The sequence below is a fragment of the Mercurialis annua genome, linkage group LG1-X (assembly GCF_937616625.2).
Source record: "Mercurialis annua linkage group LG1-X, ddMerAnnu1.2, whole genome shotgun sequence".
NCBI classification, from domain to species: Eukaryota; Viridiplantae; Streptophyta; class Magnoliopsida; order Malpighiales; family Euphorbiaceae; genus Mercurialis; species Mercurialis annua.
Genome location: NC_065570.1, coordinates 5,525,166 through 5,546,372, shown reverse-complemented (window position 1 = coordinate 5,546,372; position 21,207 = coordinate 5,525,166). Strand labels below are relative to the sequence as shown.

General features: G+C 34.1%; 2 protein-coding genes across 3 annotated transcripts; both read left to right on the top strand.

Annotated features, from left to right (window-relative positions):
- The first annotated feature begins 88 nt into the window (after nucleotides 1-88).
- Nucleotides 89-5,373, top strand: LOC126664960 (SWR1 complex subunit 2). Of its 2 annotated transcripts, none has more exons than XM_050357594.1 (11): nucleotides 89-336; nucleotides 485-554; nucleotides 711-782; nucleotides 932-975; nucleotides 1,055-1,310; nucleotides 2,049-2,127; nucleotides 2,222-2,341; nucleotides 2,432-2,497; nucleotides 3,794-3,836; nucleotides 3,949-4,014; nucleotides 4,808-5,373. In XM_050357594.1, exons 1-11 carry the CDS (start codon nucleotides 251-253, stop codon nucleotides 4,992-4,994), a joined length of 1,089 nt encoding a protein of 362 aa, XP_050213551.1. In that variant the 5' UTR covers nucleotides 89-250; the 3' UTR covers nucleotides 4,995-5,373. The 2 variants fall into 2 exon arrangements, with proteins under 2 accessions (XP_050213551.1, XP_050213552.1); XM_050357595.1 differs by having other exon boundaries at nucleotides 90-336; nucleotides 2,052-2,127.
- Nucleotides 5,374-5,939: 566 nt separating this feature from the next.
- LOC126685104 (5'-3' exoribonuclease 3-like) lies at nucleotides 5,940-20,399 on the top strand. Its single transcript, XM_056105633.1, has 23 exons — nucleotides 5,940-6,326; nucleotides 6,416-6,518; nucleotides 6,613-6,689; nucleotides 6,783-6,980; nucleotides 7,075-7,194; nucleotides 7,291-7,353; nucleotides 7,469-7,645; nucleotides 8,348-8,512; nucleotides 9,103-9,180; nucleotides 10,364-10,441; nucleotides 11,369-11,491; nucleotides 11,613-11,678; nucleotides 11,777-11,866; nucleotides 12,135-12,205; nucleotides 12,591-12,719; nucleotides 12,823-12,899; nucleotides 12,990-13,030; nucleotides 13,487-13,561; nucleotides 14,939-15,078; nucleotides 16,513-16,617; nucleotides 16,720-16,795; nucleotides 16,959-17,035; nucleotides 17,487-20,399. Exons 1-23 carry the CDS (start codon nucleotides 6,123-6,125, stop codon nucleotides 19,837-19,839), a joined length of 4,686 nt encoding a protein of 1,561 aa, XP_055961608.1. The 5' UTR covers nucleotides 5,940-6,122; the 3' UTR covers nucleotides 19,840-20,399.
- Nucleotides 20,400-21,207: the final 808 nt, after the last annotated feature.

The window sequence follows — 21,207 nt, the reverse complement described above, 5'->3', positions numbered from 1 at the left end:
ATGAAACATTTAAATTGGACATTAATATGTATATTTATCCAAATTGGAGTATATATTATGAAGGAGTAATTTGTATATTTATCCAAATTGGAGGGGTTAAGTAATTACCAGATTTCCGTACTTTATCTGTTAAACTATTTTCCCTCCATATATCCTTTGATTCGTCTGCAATTTCTTCTGTAAATTAGGGTTTCGATTGTAGTTAACTGACAGTCAAGTTTTAATCCTGTGACGAAGCTGACTAGCAACCATGGAGATATCTAACCAAGAAGAAGAAGAAAAAGCAGCGCCTATTGTGTTTCTCGATCGAGCTTCTCGTCAAACCAGAGGAAAACGGTACCTTTTTCTTTCTGGATTATTTGCCAATTGCCATCTCTTGATGTGTATTTTTCACTAAACATTTCTCAATTTAATAAAACCTAAAATTATAAATTGCTGCTTTTTTTGTTTGTTTAATCTTTGTTTTTTTTTCTGAATTGCACAGTATGACCAAGTTGCTTGATGAGGAAAATGAAGAGGATGACTTGTTCTGGAATCAGGATGCTCTTTTAGAGGTTATTTTAGTCATTGTTTATATACTTGTTCTTGATCTGCTCAGGAGAATAATAGTGTATTGTAGTTCAATGTTCATAAGTCTTGCCGTAAAATAGTAAAATACATTGTTAAACAGGACTACAAATTCTAACATTCTTGTTCGTTTTCGTTACTAGGAAGAGAATGATAATAATTATGATGAAGAGCCGGAGATTGCTGATGAGTTCGATAGTGATTTTGACGATAACGTGAGCAATTTTAATTTTCTTAGCTTTTGTGCTCTCGTTTCTTTTTGGTACCTGCCATATTAAATTGTAGTCATTCTTTTAATGCAACAATGATTATTTATCTCTGACTTTTAGTAAGCATGAACACTGCTGCCTTCTGTTGGTGATAGGAGTCTGAACCAGATGAAGAAGCACAAAATGTTCCGGATGAAAGGTTTAGTATTCGTTTGCTAGACAACACTATGTATATTTTTGTTGCATTCTTACCTAATATTTAATATTTCATCTTAAAGGAAGCAAAAAAGGAAACGACTTGTATATCCTGGAAAGCCTTCGACAAAGAAGAAAAAGAAAAAGAAAGTTCTTTCCAATCTTGGTGAGGAGTCCAAGGATGAAAAATTAGCAGAAGATTCTACTGCCCCAGAACATCATGATGCGGGCGATGATGGTGAAGGGGAGAGAATAGTGAGGAAATCTACTAGAACATCAGTCATTGTTAGGCAGGCCGAGAGAGACGCAATAAGTGCAGCTTTGCAGGCAACAATGAAGGTCAGATCTTGGTTACACACTATTGTTTTTTGCTGTGGGGTGTGGTAGAGATAATAAAACGATGGTGGAATGTCGCTTGCCATTGACTGGTTATTTGATATGTTACTAGAGTATCTATAATTGAAAGATTTATAGTTTGATTTCTGGCAATCCTCATTTGGTTAATTACATATTTGAACACAAGGTATAATAGACATGTGCTTGTTTACGCTTCAAGTCTAATGAAAATTCCTGTCTAGGTGTGTGTTAGAGATAATAAAATTATAGGCGGTCTCACTTAAAAATTTAAACTTTTGGATTATTTATTTTTTGACAGAAATTAGTGTAGCCTGGCTTTATGGTACTTATCATCAATTTTAGAGATTATACGATTCAGATACATATTATGTCAATAAAAATTAAGTTTGGAGTTAGAGGACTTTAATTTTTTAATTTGGATAATATACTATTTATCAACATGAAAACTTGGAATTTTGATATGTTAGATTTAGTCCTTAACAAGTCTTCTAGAAATAATTTTTTATTAATTTTTCATCAATCATTGTTCCTTCTGCTGGTCATTAGTCTATTCTCAGTTTCGTAATCTGAAATTTGAAAATCATAAGACTCTCCAATGCAAGATTTTAGGATATCCGCTCATCAAAGCAATTTATCTAGGCTAAATTTCAACCTATATGCAGCTACTTAACTGTAAATTCAGCTGCCTAATGATGTAATATTTTTATTTGATGCTTTTAGCAGCCAATAAAAAGGAAAAAGGTGGGTGAAGAGAAGAGAATGACACAAGAAGAAATGCTTCTTGAAGCCGCTCAAACAGGTTTGTATCATATCTTTTTTTAAATGTTTAAAACTTAATTTATTTGTTCAAAGTTGTGTTCTTAATAAGTTACATGTGTGTAATGATTGTGCAGAAATTATGAATTTGAGAAATTTAGAGCGTGTTTTGGCAAGGGAAGAAGAAGTTAAGAAAAGAGCAATAGTGCATAAAGCTGTGTATAATGGCCCACAGATAAGATATTTCTCTAAAGATGGTAAGGCTACTGTTTGCACTATGCAGCTATTATGCCATTAGATTGTTCTTTATTATTGGAGCAGTATGTTAATGCCGAACTCACCTGTAGGTTGTTCATATCTAGAATTCAGAGGAATATCATTTCAGTCAGAAATTTCTGTAGCATCTAATCCATGTAAGTTGAATCTTAACTTTATGTGCATTTGAATTTGTAATTTCAGTGGCATCTAATCCATGAAATTGAGCCATAATGTTTATGTGCTTTAGTGCTGGCGAGTCTGTGTGATTAGTGGTGAAAATAGTTTTGGGATACAATTAATTTTATCATCGGTTTATTTATATTCTAAATATAATCTAAATGAGCTACTTTCTTTTGGAATTAGTTGAATTTTATTTCAGTGCATCAGCAATGGAACCTCTTTTATACATACACAATATATCCTGATCTTATTTCCCAAAATGGGGTTTGCTGTTCTCACAATTATCCTAACTATTATTAACTTGTGATTGATTGAGTGTACATAATCTTATTAACCCCCCTGCCACAAAGATACAGTTTATTTTTTTCTCAATCTAAACATAGAATGAATTCATAGCATATACTTGAAAGAAAGATGCATCATTGTTGTGCTTTACCATTTACAGAAACCGACTTGTTCATTTTTTCATACAAAGTTAGTTTAGGATATGAATGGATTTTCTGCAACTTGGCGGGCATCTCCTGACTTTATATCAGAGTAAAAGCACATGGCATGTTCTTTTTTGCACCGACTTTATAGTGAGAGCATAAGTTTTGGGGAAAAATACATAGAAACCATCTTGTGGTTTTAGCCATTTTCAATAAGAGTTTTTATTTTTGTTTGAGATACCTTGTGTTTTGCAATATTAGCACATAACATTATTTTCCTTAAAAAATGCTGACATGGCAACTAATATGCTGATGTATCATGAGTTTACACCCTTTTCACATTAACTGTGTTAGTGCCAAATACCTATATGTGCAAACAGTGCAAAACATTGGGTCCTTGTTGCAAACAAAATCACAGGCCTCTATTTGAAAATGAATTAAATCACAAGGCAATTAATTGGGTTTTTCCCTAGAATTGGAGCTTACATTTGAAATGAACTGTCTTCTGTAACCAACCTGCCGATAAAGAATTTGGTACCATTGTTTTAAATCCATTCATCTCCAGGAATCTTCTGAGAGGCTGGAAAAAACTTAAAATATAGTCTAAAAAGAAGAGTTTATTCTTTGTCAATAATGAAGGAGCTGCAAGTGGAAGTTGACACATACCCTTATGGTTTTTGGAAGCTTTATGTCTTTAAGTTTTCAAGCCTTCAGATTTAGACATGTTAAAGTGAGGAAAGCAAATTGTTAGCGATAATTCATTTTAGAATTTATATACGGCCAATACTTTACACACTACACACTCAGAGCTCTCTTAATATATTTCTTACAATCTCTTACCAGATCCAGAAAAGCCGGTGTGTGCTATAACAGGCTTGCCTGCCAAGTAAGAGCTTCTTTTATTCTGGTGGTTCATATTACGTGTTTGAAGTTGTAGCTTAAGCCAAATATATGCTTAACACTATTTATTATGCTTAAATTCTGAACTCATCCTGTAGGTATCGTGATCCAAAGACTGGGTTACCTTATGCAACAAAAGAAGCTTTTAAAATTATTCGTGCTCGGTATTGCTTCTTTCCTTGATCAGTGAATTTGTGGAAAACTGTTAGAACATTTTGCTATCTACTTCTACTTTATTTCCTTTGCCTGTCTTTATCTTTTCTTTTTCCTACTGGATTTGTGTAAATGATGCTTGTTTTTAGTACCGAGGCCTCCATTTAGTAGTAGGTCTTACAGTTTGGCTTATATTTGTGATTTGAAGGCTGCAAGTTTCTCAATCTTGTACTGGTTTCTAGTGTAAAGCATTTCTCTGCATGCATCTGTGTCGTTCAGAATAATCTGTTTAATCTTTGTCCAGCCAGAAGCTGGGAAAGCGTAACAGCATTTGGGTGAGGAAAGTATCCTCTGAATCACTGATTAGGTTTTATGGGAGCAAGCCATTTGTAAAGACCTGGACATTAGGTCTAGATCAAATGAAAGGAGATATGAATTCTCAAGCGCTCATCAGATGTTCTTGATAAGTTCTAAATGGTTCTTGGAGCGATAATTAATATATTGTGGCTGTCGGGTGGAATGGCTTCTCATTTCTGATGAAACTATTTAGTTGGAAGTGCATGCCGGTAGGTAATGTGGCACACGCCAGTTGATAGTTTAAGTGCATGTAGGCGCGATAGTCCAAGCATGCAACCTTTTATTTTCCTTACCTTTTCGTCAGCAGCAGTTAAAGAAGTAGCGGTAATAGTGGCATGATCACTATATGTGTTGAATTGTTGTATAATGCTATTGTATTTCAACCTATTTTTTAGCTAATCCTGACAGCAATTTTTCTTCGTCCCTTTTTGTTGAATAATACTACAGCTATGAGGACGAAAATAACATAAAAAAGGAGATGGACATGGGAGTTTTATCCGATTCACTTAATGGAAAAGGATTTTCAGGCAGAAGGAAGCGGATCCCAAATTCAAACAGAAGAAAATTGCCAAATTTCTCGTACATGTCTCAGTTTGGCAAGGCTCCTACAATAGAAATTGATTCTTCAGAATAGGACATGAAAGCTTCAGCCTCTTACAGCAGCAGCACCCAGAAAAAGCATTGTGTTCAGTGTTGATGAATTCAACCTTTAAATGGTTTGAAATGAATTGGTGAGATGGTGATCATGTTAAAAAGATGGATGAAGGAAACGCAAACCGGAAAGGCCGGCTGGCTAATACTGGTTTAAATCTTGCAGAAGGCAGTTCATGAAATCATGGAGACTAGGGATTTTTTTTTGGGGTTAGCCCAGCTTAATCTGCGACATTGTGTTGTAAATAACAGAAAAAGATTTAGTCCCAGCAGTGGGTCGTTATTTTAATTCTATTAACTATACTTGGGAAATGATTTAGTTCTTATTATGATTTGATAGATATGGAATTTTTTCTCCTAAATTTCAGAATTATGCCTACCATGGTGCCAATGATGTGAGGCTTATTTGTGAGCACTGGGAACAAGCTGAGGCGCTTTTGTGCTACTAAGTAATCATACACCAAATCCACAGCTTAACACAAAAGTGCCTCACTTAAGACAAAATTGATTGGAGAAAACCGGCTAAAATTGCACGAAATGTTAAAATTAAGATATATTATAAAAATTAAAAGTTTTGGATAAAATTACAACAACTCGTAAAAGTTTGAATATATTTTGCTATTAGACATTTATTTTATTTTATTATATTCTACTATCTAAAACATAATTATTTTCTAATAAAATATGAAATTGAAGTCTACAATTGAATATATATAAATATAGTGCAATTGTAAATTTATATTAACATTCATATTAAAGAAAGATTAATAAATGTATTTTAGTAAAATTAAAAGTGCTGAGGTTCAATTTTAACAAATAAAAGTACAGGGATCCAATGACAAACATAATAAAAGTGCAGTAATCCAAATTTGCTTTTAAGTTTTTTAAAAAACGTACACGTCAACGTCCCCAACCCGCAGCTGTATGTAACCGCCGTTTCCGTCATCTTTTTCTTTCTGTTGAAAAAAATTAGGGTTTTAGAAAAACCATAATAACAAACTACAGTAGCTAGTAAAACCTCAGCTAGAAGAACTTGCTCACTCATGCTTAATACGCCGAACATCTGATACATAATTAAAACTTAACATTTTCTTCTTTACACAGAAAAAAAATGGGAATTCCATCATTCTATAGATGGCTAACGGAAAAGTACCCAAGCATAGCGGTGGACGCCGTCGAAGAGAAACTTGAGATGGTTGACGGCGTTAAAGTTCCGATTGATACGTCTCAACCTAACCCTAACGGAATGGAATTCGATAATCTCTATCTTGACATGAACGGAATCATCCACCCTTGCTTTCATCCTGAAGGAGTGGTATAATTTTAATTTTTTAATTTATTTGATTTGATTTGATTAAATTATTTGTTGTTATTTCAAAAATGTTTGATTGTTTTTATTTACAGCCGCCTCCTGAAACGTATGATGAGGTTTTTCAGAATATGTTCAAGTACATTGATCGGATATTTTCGGTTGTTAGACCTCGTAAACTTCTCTTTTTAGGCATTGGTGAGTTGATATTATGTTTAAGTTTCATGTGTGTATAGCTTTAAAAAAACATTGTTGTATGTGTTCTTTTGTTGGTATTGATTATGTATTGTAGATGGTGTTGCACCGCGAGCTAAGATGAATCAACAAAGGTCAAGGCGTTTTCGAGCTGCTAAAGATGCAGAGATTGCTGTGAGTGTTTGTTTTAATAGAGAATTGTATTTTATTTAATATAGTGAAAAATTAGAAGTACATTGAGAGATTTTTGATTTTTACTCATTGAAGGATAAACAAATGATGGAATTAGGAGCGGAATCTATTACTTTAGAGGAGCCATCGAAATTGGACTCCAATGTAACCACATCAAAATTGGACTCCCATGTAATCACACCTGGAACTGAGTTTATGGATTTATTGTCATCTGCACTTCAATATTACGTTCGGTTGAGGATGAATAATGATTCAGGATGGCAGGGAATAAAGGTAATAGGAGCATTTTGGGACACGCGTCTTGTTATTTATTTATTTTTGGTGTCTCACTTCTGCTTTTAATGTCTGTGCATATGTGTTATCTCAGGTTATTCTCTCGGATTCTGGTGTACCTGGTGAAGGGGAGCACAAGATAATGTCATACATTCGCTTGCAAAGAGATCTGCCAGGATACGATCCTAACACACGGCATTGCTTGTATGGATTGGTAAATAAATTCTTTTGCCTAAATTTCTTTTTTTAAGTTTTAGTGTGCATGTGGACAGTTATGCAGGTCTTTTTTTGACATATTTGTTACTTTTAGGACGCAGATCTGATTATGCTTGCATTAGCTACTCATGAAGTTCATTTCTCAATTTTAAGAGAGGTTCGTGTTTATAGACTATTAATTAAGCTCTTAATTTAATTTTATGTCTTGGGACAGTTCTAATCCTGTGAATAAGAATTTCTGTCTTTATCATTTCTCTTTGTTCGAAACACAGGAGATTCTCAATGGAGGGGTTGTTTTGGAGAGAAAATTCCATCAAGGAAAGAAATCCAGCATTTCTATTAAGAAGGTGGAAAAAGTGAAGTTTATGAATCAGGAGCAAAAGGAAACAAACTCAAACAAGAATGGTGCTGAAAACCTGGAACAGTATGTCTCATGGATAAATTTTAAGGTTATTCTTTTCGGCTTTTTGTTTTTATTTCTTAATGCTTCATAACAATGTCTTGATTTTATGCATTATCACTTGACCTATACAAATAATTAATGGCTAAAGTGCTCATCAATCCCTTATTGTGCCACTTTCTTGAATCAGGGTTTAGGTTGTGAACAGGAATATAAATTATTAATCATAATGCTCACTTTCATTAAACTTTTCTTGATCTGCACTTGTTACAAACTAAAAAGAGAAAAAAATTGCACATACAAAATCATTATTTTAAGCGTTTTTATCACCTTTCTCAAATTTCTCCTTGCTTTCATGTAAGGTAGGTGAATCAATGACCCGGATATTCTACTTTTATCTTTTTGGTTAATTGTCTGAGATTTGAGTTTTATGATATATTCTTGTGGTTGGTATTGCAATCATGGAATTTACTTTTCTAGTTTGTTTATGTATTTTTCGAGTTGCAATCAATTCTATGCTGCATGGAGAAAGTAAGCCGGTTCTTCTTGGGTTATCTTAGCTGTACACAAATTTGATTACCCACACAATTTGCTATCATTACTGTGGTATCATTTGATCAATTCATCTTTTACATTTGATCAGAAGTCTTATCCAGTTAAATCAATGATGTTTTCCGTGGTCTGGAAAAGGCTCCACATTAATTCTAGTAGTTCCACAAAACTAACTTTTCTTAAGTATCTTCTGTTACAGTTCGTTAACATTTGGGTTTTGAGGGAGTATTTAGAAGAAGATATGAGAATACCAAAATCAACAATGCAGACAGACTTGGAGCGCTTGATTGATGATTTTGTCTTAATGTGCTTGTTTATTGGAAATGATTTCCTGCCGCACATACCTACATTAGCAATATCTGAGGTGGGCCATTTGAGCTAGCTGTAATCTTTTTACTGGAGATATGATTTGAACAAACTGCGAGGCATTTGTGCATATCATCTGCATTTCTATGATTCTACAAAAAATATATGTAGCATCACACTCTATCTTAAGAATGGCAATTTATGGGGTTATCAATTATGATATATCCGAACCGCTCTCGTGTTTGGTTTCTGATACACCTGATTTTACTACAAGGAACAAAAGAACAAAAAGAATTTAATTGAATTAAATGTGTGAAATGTTATTATATACTTTATATATGAGGTAAACTATTATTATGTATAGCCATCTTGAATCGTAAATTTACATTTGTATAAACTGATATAACCTGGTGTTGAGGTCAGATCAATATTTGTTCTTACTATACATTAACATGTTTCACTAATATTTCCAAATGGAAAATCATATGTTTCACTGCTTATGACTTTGGCGGAAAGCAAACTCATATTCATCTAGGTGAATTTAAATTGTCTGATAAAAGTTTTTATTTTTTAATTGTGCATCTTTAGTTCTGTGAACTTTTATGTTTCTTTTATGAATCTAATGTTCATTCATTTCGGATTTTGAAGGGGGCTATTGATATGCTCATGATGGTGTACACAAAGGAATTTCTTAAAATGGGTGGTTATTTGACAGATTCTTTTGAGGTGAGAATCTCCTTAGCCAACCCCAATTAATTTGGGGTTAAGGTAGTTAAGTAGAGTATATACTTAATCTAACAAACAAATTATGAAGATATCTAAAATGAGTTTTTAGTATGAAATCCGCTAATTTTATCTGGCTTTTTTAAACTATTGTAACGTATGATTTTATGGTATAATGCATGTATGAATGAAAAATCTGAAAAAGTAATTTTCCCCCTTTAGAGTAAGTGCTATAGTAAAGGCATAGAAACCTAACTAAATGGGAAGTCTACCCTAGCTAATTGAGGATTTACTAGAGGAACTTAAATAGTAAATCTTTAAAAGGATCAAATATCTAAACGAAGGAACACTATGTTTCGAGGACTTCCTCTTGAAAGGCATATACTTGACTCACCAATAATTTGTTTGAAATATTTGTCAAAAATCAAGTTTTTGTGTACCTTATTCTCGTAGAAGGCAGCCCCGTCATGCAAGTAAGGCTCACTCTATGTAAGTGATTATGCATGTATAACAAATTTATTAATTTTTTTTCTTAGGTTCTGTTCATCAATTATTTTTGAAGCTGGCTCCATTGTTAATTATAATTATGAGATGCCACTTTACTACTTGATTGGAGATATCTTCTCAAAAATCCATCACAATTTATTTTTATTTTATCCTTAAACTTTTTTTGTTTTACCCTTGAACTCAGATATGTGATATTTGGGTTTTTTCTTGATAAATCAATTTGCAGTATTACATAATGGAAGTGAAAGGGCATAGAAATCAGCTTGTCTCTTTCTATTAAGAAATTCATACTTAGGATTAGTTGATTTATTTTAAAGAAGCTTCCAACCCAGGGAGATCTTCAGCTATCTGTACTATAAAGCTAATCCTTAATCAATGAGCTACCAGCCCAGCAGACCTTTATCATGTTCTTTCAAAATGTTAATATCGGCAAACAATCAGTGAGCCAATCAGTGGGCTTGCAATATACTTGAAGTCTTAAGAACTTTTACCATGAGTTCCATATGTGTGTTCGTCCATGCATTATTTGAAGGCATGTAATCTCTCTTTTTAATTTTGTTTTTATGGTCTATGGGTGAACATTTACCATATTCTGTACATTCAGCCAAGCCATTATTACTTTCAATTCCAGGTTGATCATTTTCTTGTCTCAATTGGTTTCTTCTCATTTACGTTATAGGTAAATTTGACACGTCTAGAGCATTTTATACAAGCTGTGGGTTCACACGAGGATGCAATCCTGAGAAAACATACCCAGGTATAGAATTGACACTCTTTATGCAATAAGCAATATTTACTGACACCTTTCTGTTGGTAATTTGGATTTATTGTAGTTACTGTACACTGCGTGTGTGTGACAAAAATATAGATTTAATTTTTTGAAGCTGGATTTATGTTTTTAGTTTTCATTATCATTGTTATAATTCTTTCTGGCATTTTATCTTAGCTTTCACTTATAGGAATCAAAGTATAGTTATTTTAGAATCACAATGGTGATAGTTAAATTGTTATATTCAATTTATGTCTCAAAGTAGAAAATAGTCTATACTCTCTAGTTCCTTGTTTTTACTCAAAATACGTGGGCTTTATTCTGTTATATAGCCATTATGCCAAAATAGTAGGCTTTATTTTAACTATTATTTAGGAAATTTGACTTATTTGCTCCTTAATAATCCGTCTTTTTGAATGCACCAAACATAATCCACATCTGTCCGTAAGTCTCATGTTTTTCTACACGCATGCCACTTCCTCTCAAACATTTTTTTTGTCTCCAATCAATTTTGCTGATTTATCTTCTTCAAAAAGGAATATCTGTTGTCAAATTTATTGGGCTTTAGGCTTTAGCACAATTGACCAATGATATCAATCTTAATCAATCAGGCTTTAGCACAATTAAATAGTGAATTTTCGGTTTTTTCCACTGTTAATATAAATTAGAAAAAAAACTTATTTCTTTTGTTTTACATGCTGAATGAATTATAAAATTTGTCCTGAATAAGATTCTGGCCAAAACGACTACAGTGTTTTCCAAAACAAAATTTACTGTGGTTCCACCTGAATTAGATATTGAGGCTATTGCTACCAGAATGGAATGGAACTGATAACCTTGGTATAACTGTGGATATCTTTTTGATGGATAGATAGCTTCTTCTCATATCTTTTAGTAATGTTTATTGTTTCTCAGATACAAAGACAGAGAAAAGTATTCAAGAGAAAACAGTTTTCAAAAAGGAAAGTTGAGCAAGCCAAGCAGAATGATCCTAATGCACTATCCACGAATGCTGGATCTTCTCTTATGATAGCAAATGTAAACCTGTTAATTTCTAGAAAATGATAACTTTTTTCAAATTTTTAAATGTTTATCTCGTCTCATGGCTTATCAATAAAGTATTAACCAAAAAATTGGGATTTTTATCACACTGAAATAGGTGGTAGGTACGAAAGTTGAAGAAATTAACCATTCATCTGACGACACAGATTCTGATGTTGACAAGGTTAGTTGTTAAGTCTATACTTCCTGCCTGTAGCAAGCAAGAGGTGGAAGATCTCTTGATTATCTTATTGGATATCTTTGTGCTTTTGAAATATTCAGCTGGGAGAAGGTGATTGGAAAGGAAGATACTATGTAAAAAAATTCAAGGCCACAACCAAAGAAGACTGTGAGGGCATCCGAAGACATGTGGTGAGGAAATATGCTTAATGTTTTCTCATTTCTTCTTCATTGCTTGTATAAGTTCTTTAGTGTTTGGATTATACTCCTGATTATTACAAGTCCATGCGATAAAATCTTCTTGGTCAGCATGAAATCTGGAAAACTAATCTGCAATAGCATCAAATGGCTGCTTTTGAATAATATTTTTTTTCTCACACAAATATACTCCATTCTAATTGAGTGATTATACTGTAATAAATAATTATTCTGAAATATTATCTGTGACATTTCTATGCAGGTTTTCAAATATATGGAAGGGATTTGCTGGGTCATGAGATACTACTATGAAGGAGTATGCTCTTGGCAGTGGTATGTGCTTCTTGTCACCGAAAGTTCAGAATATTCTGAAAGCTTGACCAATGAGCCATTGGAACGAATTATAAGATTGTCGTTTAACTGGCAGAAAGCTGTATCCATTTCTTCCGAAGTGAGATAAAATTAGAAAACACCAGTGACGGCTTTCACATGTCTACAAGATTATTATTGAATTTTGCTACTACTTGTATCACTGTCATGTATGGTTCCTTTTTCTAAGTTTCTTACCTGTGTAGATCGGCTATTGATATTTGAATGAACAATTAAGTATCTGGTAATGCTAGCTATATTGCTTACAAAAAGATTGAATGCACGCGAATATTTTTCCATTACAAGTAAATTTGATTGTTATTAATTTTCACAATAATTATATTTGCAGGTTCTATCCTTATCATTATGCACCGTTTGCTTCAGACTTTTATGGTCTCAGTCAGTTAGAAATTCAGTTCACTCTTGGAGAACCTTTCAAGCCATTAGATCAGTTAATGGGTGTACTACCTGCTGCAAGGTTTTGAATCTGAAATTTCCTTTCTGTTTTTAGCAAGTTAATATAATTCTCATTCTTTAATTTGATACTTGTATCAGATGTGACCTGTTTGGTGTGTTTGCAGTGCACATGCTCTTCCTGTATTTTACAGAAAATTGATGACGGATGCATCATCACCTATATTGGATTTTTATCCAGCAGGTACAATCGTTATACATGACTTGTATATTTTGCATTGACATTTTTATTTTGTTTTTTGTTTATGTTGTCTGACCATCAAATTGCTGGCAGATTTTAAGCTTGATATGAATGGAAAACGTAAAAAATGGCAGGTAATATCTGATTCTGGTTTCATCTGTAAACTTGCAGAAACTTTCATATGTTCAAATGTGGACTAAATGCGTATAAATGATTAGAACTCTAATCACTACCTTTTCTCATGACTAATCTTGGAACTAAATCTTAATATGATTGCAAAATTCTACTTTGTACAAGCAAAATCAATTAGTTTTTAGTTTTGTTAATTGCCAAAATTGAGGGTATGTCGTTGATATGACTAGTTAAAACTTTCATAATGTAGTCCTACAACTTGAATGATATCCTAGGACTTGCACATTAAAATATTGGCTAAATATCTGAATATTTTGAGAATTTGGTTTGTTTTTGGACATTCTACGACTTCTTGAACTCTACTGGTAAGGTTTAATGCAAATCATTTTCAGTAATGTCTCTACTCTCTAGCATGAATAATATCTTTTGAATGACATATTCTTCTCATCTGAGTGCAGGCTATCTGTTTATTACCCTTCATTGAGGAATCTCGACTTCTCTCAGAAATTGCAAAAGTGGAGCACACATTGACAGTAATGCAAATACTGCTTTGATTTTCTCATACTGTGTATCTGTGTTTTTTTTTCTTTGTATGTCAATGAAATGGCCAGCACTGAACATGATAAAACATTAATCCATATTAGATAATATAAAGTCTGAAGGTATTTGGGGGAATGTGCGAAAGACCTACAGAGTCATGGGTGACAAAACTGAAAAGAATATAATCCAAAAACAATAGAAATTTATAATGTTATTGATTAGATATGCAAGGGCAAATGAGGTGGAGTTGCACATGCTATTTATAGACATGAGCCAAATACTTTGTTCTCTTTTATGTTATGATGGCTATTTAAAATTTTGCGAACAATGTAAAACTAGACCTTGCAGATCAGCAGTGTAGGCACCGAAAGTGAGCATGATCAATTAAATATATAGCATGTGAAAAATATGAAGAATTGAGGGAACATAAATCATAACTAGTAACTAAAGCATGGATGTAACTTAAAACAAATAATGGGTGAATACTAGAGGTCAGTTTTAAATGCCAATTGAAAATAGTACATATTCCTAATTCTAACATTTAAATGATTCCACTTGTCTTCCGATTGTTAGTTTAGTTTGTCGAGCTCAATTGCATAATATTATATAGACTTATATACATATGGGTTAATTCTATGTTATTTCATCACCTTTATGTTAGATTCCATCTTAAAACCAATTGGTATTAAGTGGAGTTGCCCAACCAATATATAAACACATGTCCACTCACACACACAACCAATGTGGGATTTCCCACTTTAACACTCCCCCTCACGCGTAGCGTGTACGGGCCGAGCAACAAAGTCCCCCCTCACGTAAATCTCACGTGGGCCGGGCCAAATTCAAATTGTGTGAATGGACAAGGCTCCGATACCATGCTAAAATTCAGATATATATCACGGATTTTCATTTGAAATCCATCAAGACTTTGATAGATTTGATTTTTTTTCTGAAAGGTGGTGGTTTTGTATGACAACTTTTAAAAGTCGTGATAAAAATGAATAAAGTTGTAAAAGTGATGATTTAATATGGAATTAACCTTATATATATTAGAGGTTAATGAAGTTTGCTATTCAGAATTGTTTTGACTAAGTTCACCAAAACCTTAGGGTAATTTCCTTGAACCACTTCTAAGCATGCGGCCCTTTAGAGACTTAACTATACATTCTTCGAGTTCTTCCTATTTAGATCTAAAAACTATAATTAAGTATAGCACCTATGAAAACCTTTAGCTTTTCCAAATTTACACCTAGTTAACGATAAAATTACCTATTCATAGATATAATCAAAGAGATTATGTGCACTCAACTACTATGCCATATCAGTACTCATGTTAATTTCTTATTGAGAAAATCTTTTTGTCTTATCAGGATGACGAGAGACGGAGAAACAGTTTGGGTACCAGTTTCTTATTTCTTCATGTTTTGCACCCTCTAGGAGATGCGATAATTCATCTTTCTGAGCAGAATTGTGATCCCAATATATTACAGAAGATTGACCCACAACTCAGGTGTGTATTTTTTGACCAGATGATAGTTGTCAGTATCTTCATCATCGTGTAATTATGTTTGTTTTTGAAGAATTGTTTATTTTAAATCAACATATTTGTCAATACTTGTCACATCTGTCCCCATATGAAATGAATACTCTCATTTCTCACCATTTCCATGAAAAAGGTATTGAAAATATTTGCAGATAGAAAATATACCATTTGGGGAAAATAACATTTCCAATTGAGTTATTTCCTTGTGCAAATTTGCTCTAATTCATGCACTGCTTCTAGAGAGAAAGAAGCCGATGGAGGAAAGTAACAGTTTCTGAATTTTAGTAGTGGACACAGACTGTCAGACTGGATGCTTTAATTCGTTAGCCTTTCTCTTGAACCTAATCCAGAACTATTAGATTAAGAATTTTAGGGATCCAAAACCTGATCCAAATATGTTTGCTGGCTTGCAAATATTTCCCTTTCTTTTTAGATGAGTATTGAAATTAGCAAATATTATAAATTAATAGAATTTGAAATTTATCTTTTTTATTCTAAATTAATAGGCCTTCTTATCCTACTGATCTCAGGAGTATCAAAAACTGCTGCATTTGTAAATAAATATTGATTAATAAATTAAACAAGAGTTTTGAGGTGAGATAGAGGGCGAGGAGGATCTTTAAATATTGATTTAGATTTGATGGTGTTTTGGTGTAAATTCAGTTTGGATAACCCCTCCGTAATCTGACTTAAGAAGTTGAACCATATTTTGTTTTTCTTATTTTGGTTATGAAATGGGGTACTAAGACCCAGATTACACATTTCACATTCTTGGGAGTGACAAACTCATTACCACTTGGAACTAAAATTTGCAACTACATCTGGAGGGACATCAAAGTTATAGATACCAATTGGATTGCATTGGCCATGCAACCCATGCTTCATTTTTCAGGACTCTTGAGCTCTCACCTTTTTTTGTTTTTGTCAACTAGCATACTACAATTGTAGCAATACGTAGAATCCTCTCCTTTCTGTTTGGCTAGGGAATGTTTCATGGATGGAGCCATAATGCCTTTGATGCTGCACTCCCATAGTCTTGCAGTCAATTTTGATAGAAAAACGTGAAGAAATAAGATTCCCCAGGTTGTGGAGTAGCATTTTCACTCATTTCTATTTCATCACCTGGCAAGTTGTCACTGAAAGAAATTGTATTCTTCATAAATTTCTCAATTTTTGATGTGTGGTGTTGTACTCCATTCTTGCTTGTCATTTTCCTCCAAATGTCACATTCATCTAAATTCAGTGCCAACTGTTAATGAAATCCTGGTTTTTCTTTACGTGAAACTCAAGTGAGAGAAATGTTTGTCACTTGATGGAAAGTGTTATTTGTAATTATTCAATAACAATTGTCTTGGTGTTTTTGTGTTACTGACTTAGAGTCCAATCTTCATAATTGTTTAGTGGTGGAATGAACGGATTTGTTTGCATTTCTGATAAAGCTGTCTACCCCGAGGAAGTGTATTCGCCGATTGATGGCATGCAGATGATTGCACAAAACAGAGTCATGTAAGTTTCTTAAATGTTTGGGTTTAGTATTTTTGCTTTCCTGCAGATCTATTTTTTTAAACATTAATATTTTATCGAGTCCTTTTCATATATTTTCTGCAGATGTGTCTTATATAGATACCCTTTGTTTCATTGTCACATCTCAAAGCTACCAGAAGGAGTGATTTTGCCTGTCAAGGTAAAAATGATGTATCTTTTTGTTTCACTCTTAGAATAAATATGAACCAAAAGAAATGAGGTGGTTGTGTTGTTTGGCGAGTGCTATTATGATGTATGATGTTTCATATTCATCATTTGATTTTGTTTAGCCTTGTATATGTAACTTCATTTTTTTATGCCAGTCTTCGGGAAAACAGGAGATTTTGCCATGCAAAATATGGCATGAGACAGTTGTTTCCAAAGGTGTATATTCTAGAAGGTAACGTTTTCGTATTAAAACAAAAAAGTCATGGCTAAGTAGCACATAAGCGTTCTGAAAGTGCATATTCTGTTTGTTATATTTTATGAGTTCATAATTGTTTCAATTCTTTGCTTTAGTAGTTAGTCATTCAAGTTCAAGTTTTCCCACTTTATTTGTGAGGTCCTTATTGGGCATATGAGTGTCCAAAGTGAGGGAAACTATCCTATTCATGAATGAAGATATCTGGACATAAATTTGACAAGTTGTTATCCAACTTGTTGCCTGTAAACTTGCCTTTAATTTAGGTTGAGCATGTTGGAAGTGCTTCAATTTAGTTCATAGATGCCGTCTTATATTTCGTTTAACTGAGATGCTGCTTGCTAATGTACATTTGGCTTCCTTCATCAGACTAGTTTCTATGCTGCTTACTTTTGTTGGCTAATGGTTTTACGGTTTTGTTCTCTGGTAGGCCGATCCCCAAGTCTGTTTCAGGTCTCCAACTTGCCATTTTGGCTCATAGACTCGTGTCTTCCTGTATCCCCAAACAAGAAGATAGCCACGGATATAAGGGACCTAATCTCCTTGCAGATAACATTGGTGACGTATGTGAAGGAAGGAAAACGGGAAAAGGTAAACACTTCCTAGACATTTCCAAGCAGTGCATTTCCCAGGATCAGGGAGGTGATAAGCACATTCCAGATGCAGTGAAGGAAACAAAAACTGAAAGTAGAACTGCAAAGCTGAAAAGGAGGAAAGAGAGAAAAAGACTAAAGAAAAGTAGACAGACTGCAGAAATTAATGTCATAGATAAGAATGGTGTGCAGTTGAGACATTGCATTCAGAAGAGTGATGCTTCTGAGGAACTAACAGGAAATGATGCCGGATTTACGAAAAGCATAATTGCTGTCCCAAGCAACTATGTTGAGAAACTGGATAGCTCTGCTCATGTAAACCAGACAGCTGACAATGTTGAGGGATGTAGTTTTAGTTGTGCTGAAAATGGAAGCCTGGAGAAATTGGAGAATAATGTTTCCAATTCGATGGAAATGAAGACGCAGGTGAAATCTAAGAAAAGAAAACAAAGGTCTGATAAAAACAATCTGATTAAAGATGATGATTGTCATGTTTCAATAGAACAAACTGTAGGTATCAATGGATTCTTGGAAACTGCAAGTTCTAGTTTAAGCAACGTCATTGAGAAAGTTAATGATAGTCATGCTTCTGGATCCAGGGAAAGTGCAGGTGCTGTCTCAAGCAACATTGTTGAGAAATTCAATGAGAGTTTGAGTGCCATCTCAAGCAACACTGTTGAAAAACTGGGTTCTGGTCATGCTGAGCAGATAATTGGCAATTTGGAGAAATCTAGTAATCTTGGCTCTACTGAAAATGGCAATCTTGAGAAATTGGAGCATGATGCTTGTAATATGCTGGAAATAAAGAGACAGGTGAAATCTGAAAAAAGGAAAGCAAGGTCTGATAAAAACAAACAGATTAAACTTGATGATAATCATGCTTCAACAGAACATAATGGAGGTGCCGGTGAAAGTTTAAGTGCCTTCCCAAGCAGCAATGTCCAAAAACAGGAAAGCTCTAGTCAAATGGAGCAGATAGATGGCAATGTTGAGAAACGGCGTGTTAGTGGTGCTGAAAATGTTAGTCTTGAGAAATCAGAAAATGATTCTTGCAAGAAACAGGGAGAAAGTGTTGTTATCCTTATAGGCACAAATGAACTCGAAACACAAGCACCAAGTAAACCCAAATGGAAGAAGAGGAAGAAGCCAAGTGTCGAGGACAGTGTTGAGAAATCGGAGTCTGGTGGTCTGAACAAGCTGGCAGGTCAAGACAGTAAAAGTGTAGCTGCAAACATAATTGCAGTCCAATCTGAGGGGAAATCAGAACATGATTCTTGCAAGAAACAGGGAGAAAGCGGTGTTTTCCTTATAGGCACAGAACTCGAAACACAATCACCAAGTAAACCCAAATGGAAGAAGAGGAAGAAGCCAACTGTCGGGGAAATTGTTGAGAAATTGGAGTCTGGTGGTCTGAACAAGCTGGCAGGTCAAGACAGTAACAATGTAGCTGCAAATGTACTTGCGGTCCAATCTGAGGGGAAATCAGAAAATGATTCTTGCAAGAAACAGGGAGAAAGCGTTGTCGTTTTAGGCACAAATGAACTTGAAACACAAGCACCAAGTAAACCCAAATGGAAGAAGAGGAAGAAGCCAAGTGTCGTGGACAGTGTTGAGAAATCGGAGTCCGGTGATCTGAACAAGCTGGCAGGTCAAGACAGTAACAATTTAGCTGCGAACGTACTTGCGCTCCAATCTGAGGGGAAATCAGAAAATGATTCGTGCAAGAAACAGGGAGATAGCGTTGTTGCCCTTATAGGCACAAATGAACTCGAAACGCAAGCACCAACTAAACCCAAATGGAAGAAGAGGAAGAAGCCAAGTGTCGTGGACAGTGTTGAGAAATCGGAGTCTGGTGGCCTGAACAAGCTGGCAGGTCAAGACAGTAACGGTGTAGCTGCAAACGTAATTGCGGTCCAATCTGAGGGGAAATCAGAAAATGGTTCTTGCAAGAAACAGGGAGAAAGCGGTGTTTTCCTTATAGGCACAAATGAACTCGAAACACAAGCACCAAGTAAACCCAAATGGAAGAAGAGGAAGAAGCCGACTGTCGTGGACAGTGTTGAGAAATTGGAGTCTGGTAGTCTTAACAAGCTGGCAGGTCAAGACAGTAACAGTGGAGCTGCAAATGTACTTGCGGTCCAATCTGAGGGGAAATCAGAAAATGATTCTTGCAAGAAACATGGAGAATAGTTTCACAGCCCAAAAGGTAGAAACAGAGATTGAAGGGAATAAGTTTACCTTGACGGTATTGAGAAATTGGATTCTAGTTGCTTGAGCAAGCAGGCTGAACATGATGATGGTGATAATGTAGCTGAAATAAATTCACAGCCCATTCTGTAGGGAAGTTCGAGAAAGAATTCGATGGTGTCCCAAACGTTCTTGTTGAAGTCAGGAGTGATGATGCTGTTAAATCAGCAATGTTGCGGATCACGTAGTTGACGGTTGATGAGGATTCAGACATGGCTCTTCAGAAACCTCATGCAAATGAGACGAGAAAGTAAGTCCTCTTGCTGAATGAAACTATGTATTGAAAATTTTGTAATCTAAGACCACTTCGAAGCTGATGCTAAGATACCGACTGTTATTGAGCTGACGAATTTTTGTTCTCTGTCGTCAGTAAGGATAATCACATCTATTGAGAGTTGAAATGATTGCGATTAGGATTGATTCTTTTACCATAAATTACGGCCTATATGGTTTTGTTGTAATCCATGTTAGTTATACAAGTGTTTCTGTCAGTTTGAGTACTAGTTATGGTAGCCGGCAATTCATATTAGGCAGCAGATTTTCATTTTTTTGAGGTATCCTATTTATTAAGATTTTGGGCAATTAGTAATCGTTTTTGTGATTTGTTATAATTTTATATATTTTGAGCTGCTTAGATGTACTTTTTTTCCTTCTTTCTTTTAGTAATATTGTATCAGTTAAATTATTTAAGTTTAGGAGAAGTTTAATTTACTAATAGAAACGTGATTTTTTTAGGATAGTACTTTAAAAAAACGTGAAAATAGAATGCATATTTGAAGAGAATGCGGTTTCATCCTTTTTCTGTTTTGTATGCATGTCAAAAAGCGTAACAAAAAGAAATTAAATATTTGGATGGATTAAAGCAGTAAATGTAACTAAAGTTTTAATGGGATGGGGGATAAAAAAATCTATAGATTAATATACAATTTATGAATTTAAGTAAAATTTTCATTGTTTGGTTAGATAAGAAATTGTAAGAATTTATGAATTTTAAAACTTACCAATGGAAAAACTAGAGGGCACTGTGAGCCCATGATAATGACACCTAAGACCCTTTAGTGCGAACAATGTATTCACTATTTGAATTTTGATGGAAAAGTTGAAATATATTATTGAATGTTTTTAAAAATTTAAGTAATTCCAATATAATTTCTATAACCTTGTAATTTTTCATTCAATTCAAATGATTATATTAATAAATTTAAACATCCAATATAAACGGTATCATCTAAATGTGAATCATCCTAATCAATATAACCATTTAATATATTTAATGGAAAACCCAAAAGAACAAGCTTAAATTTCCCAGTG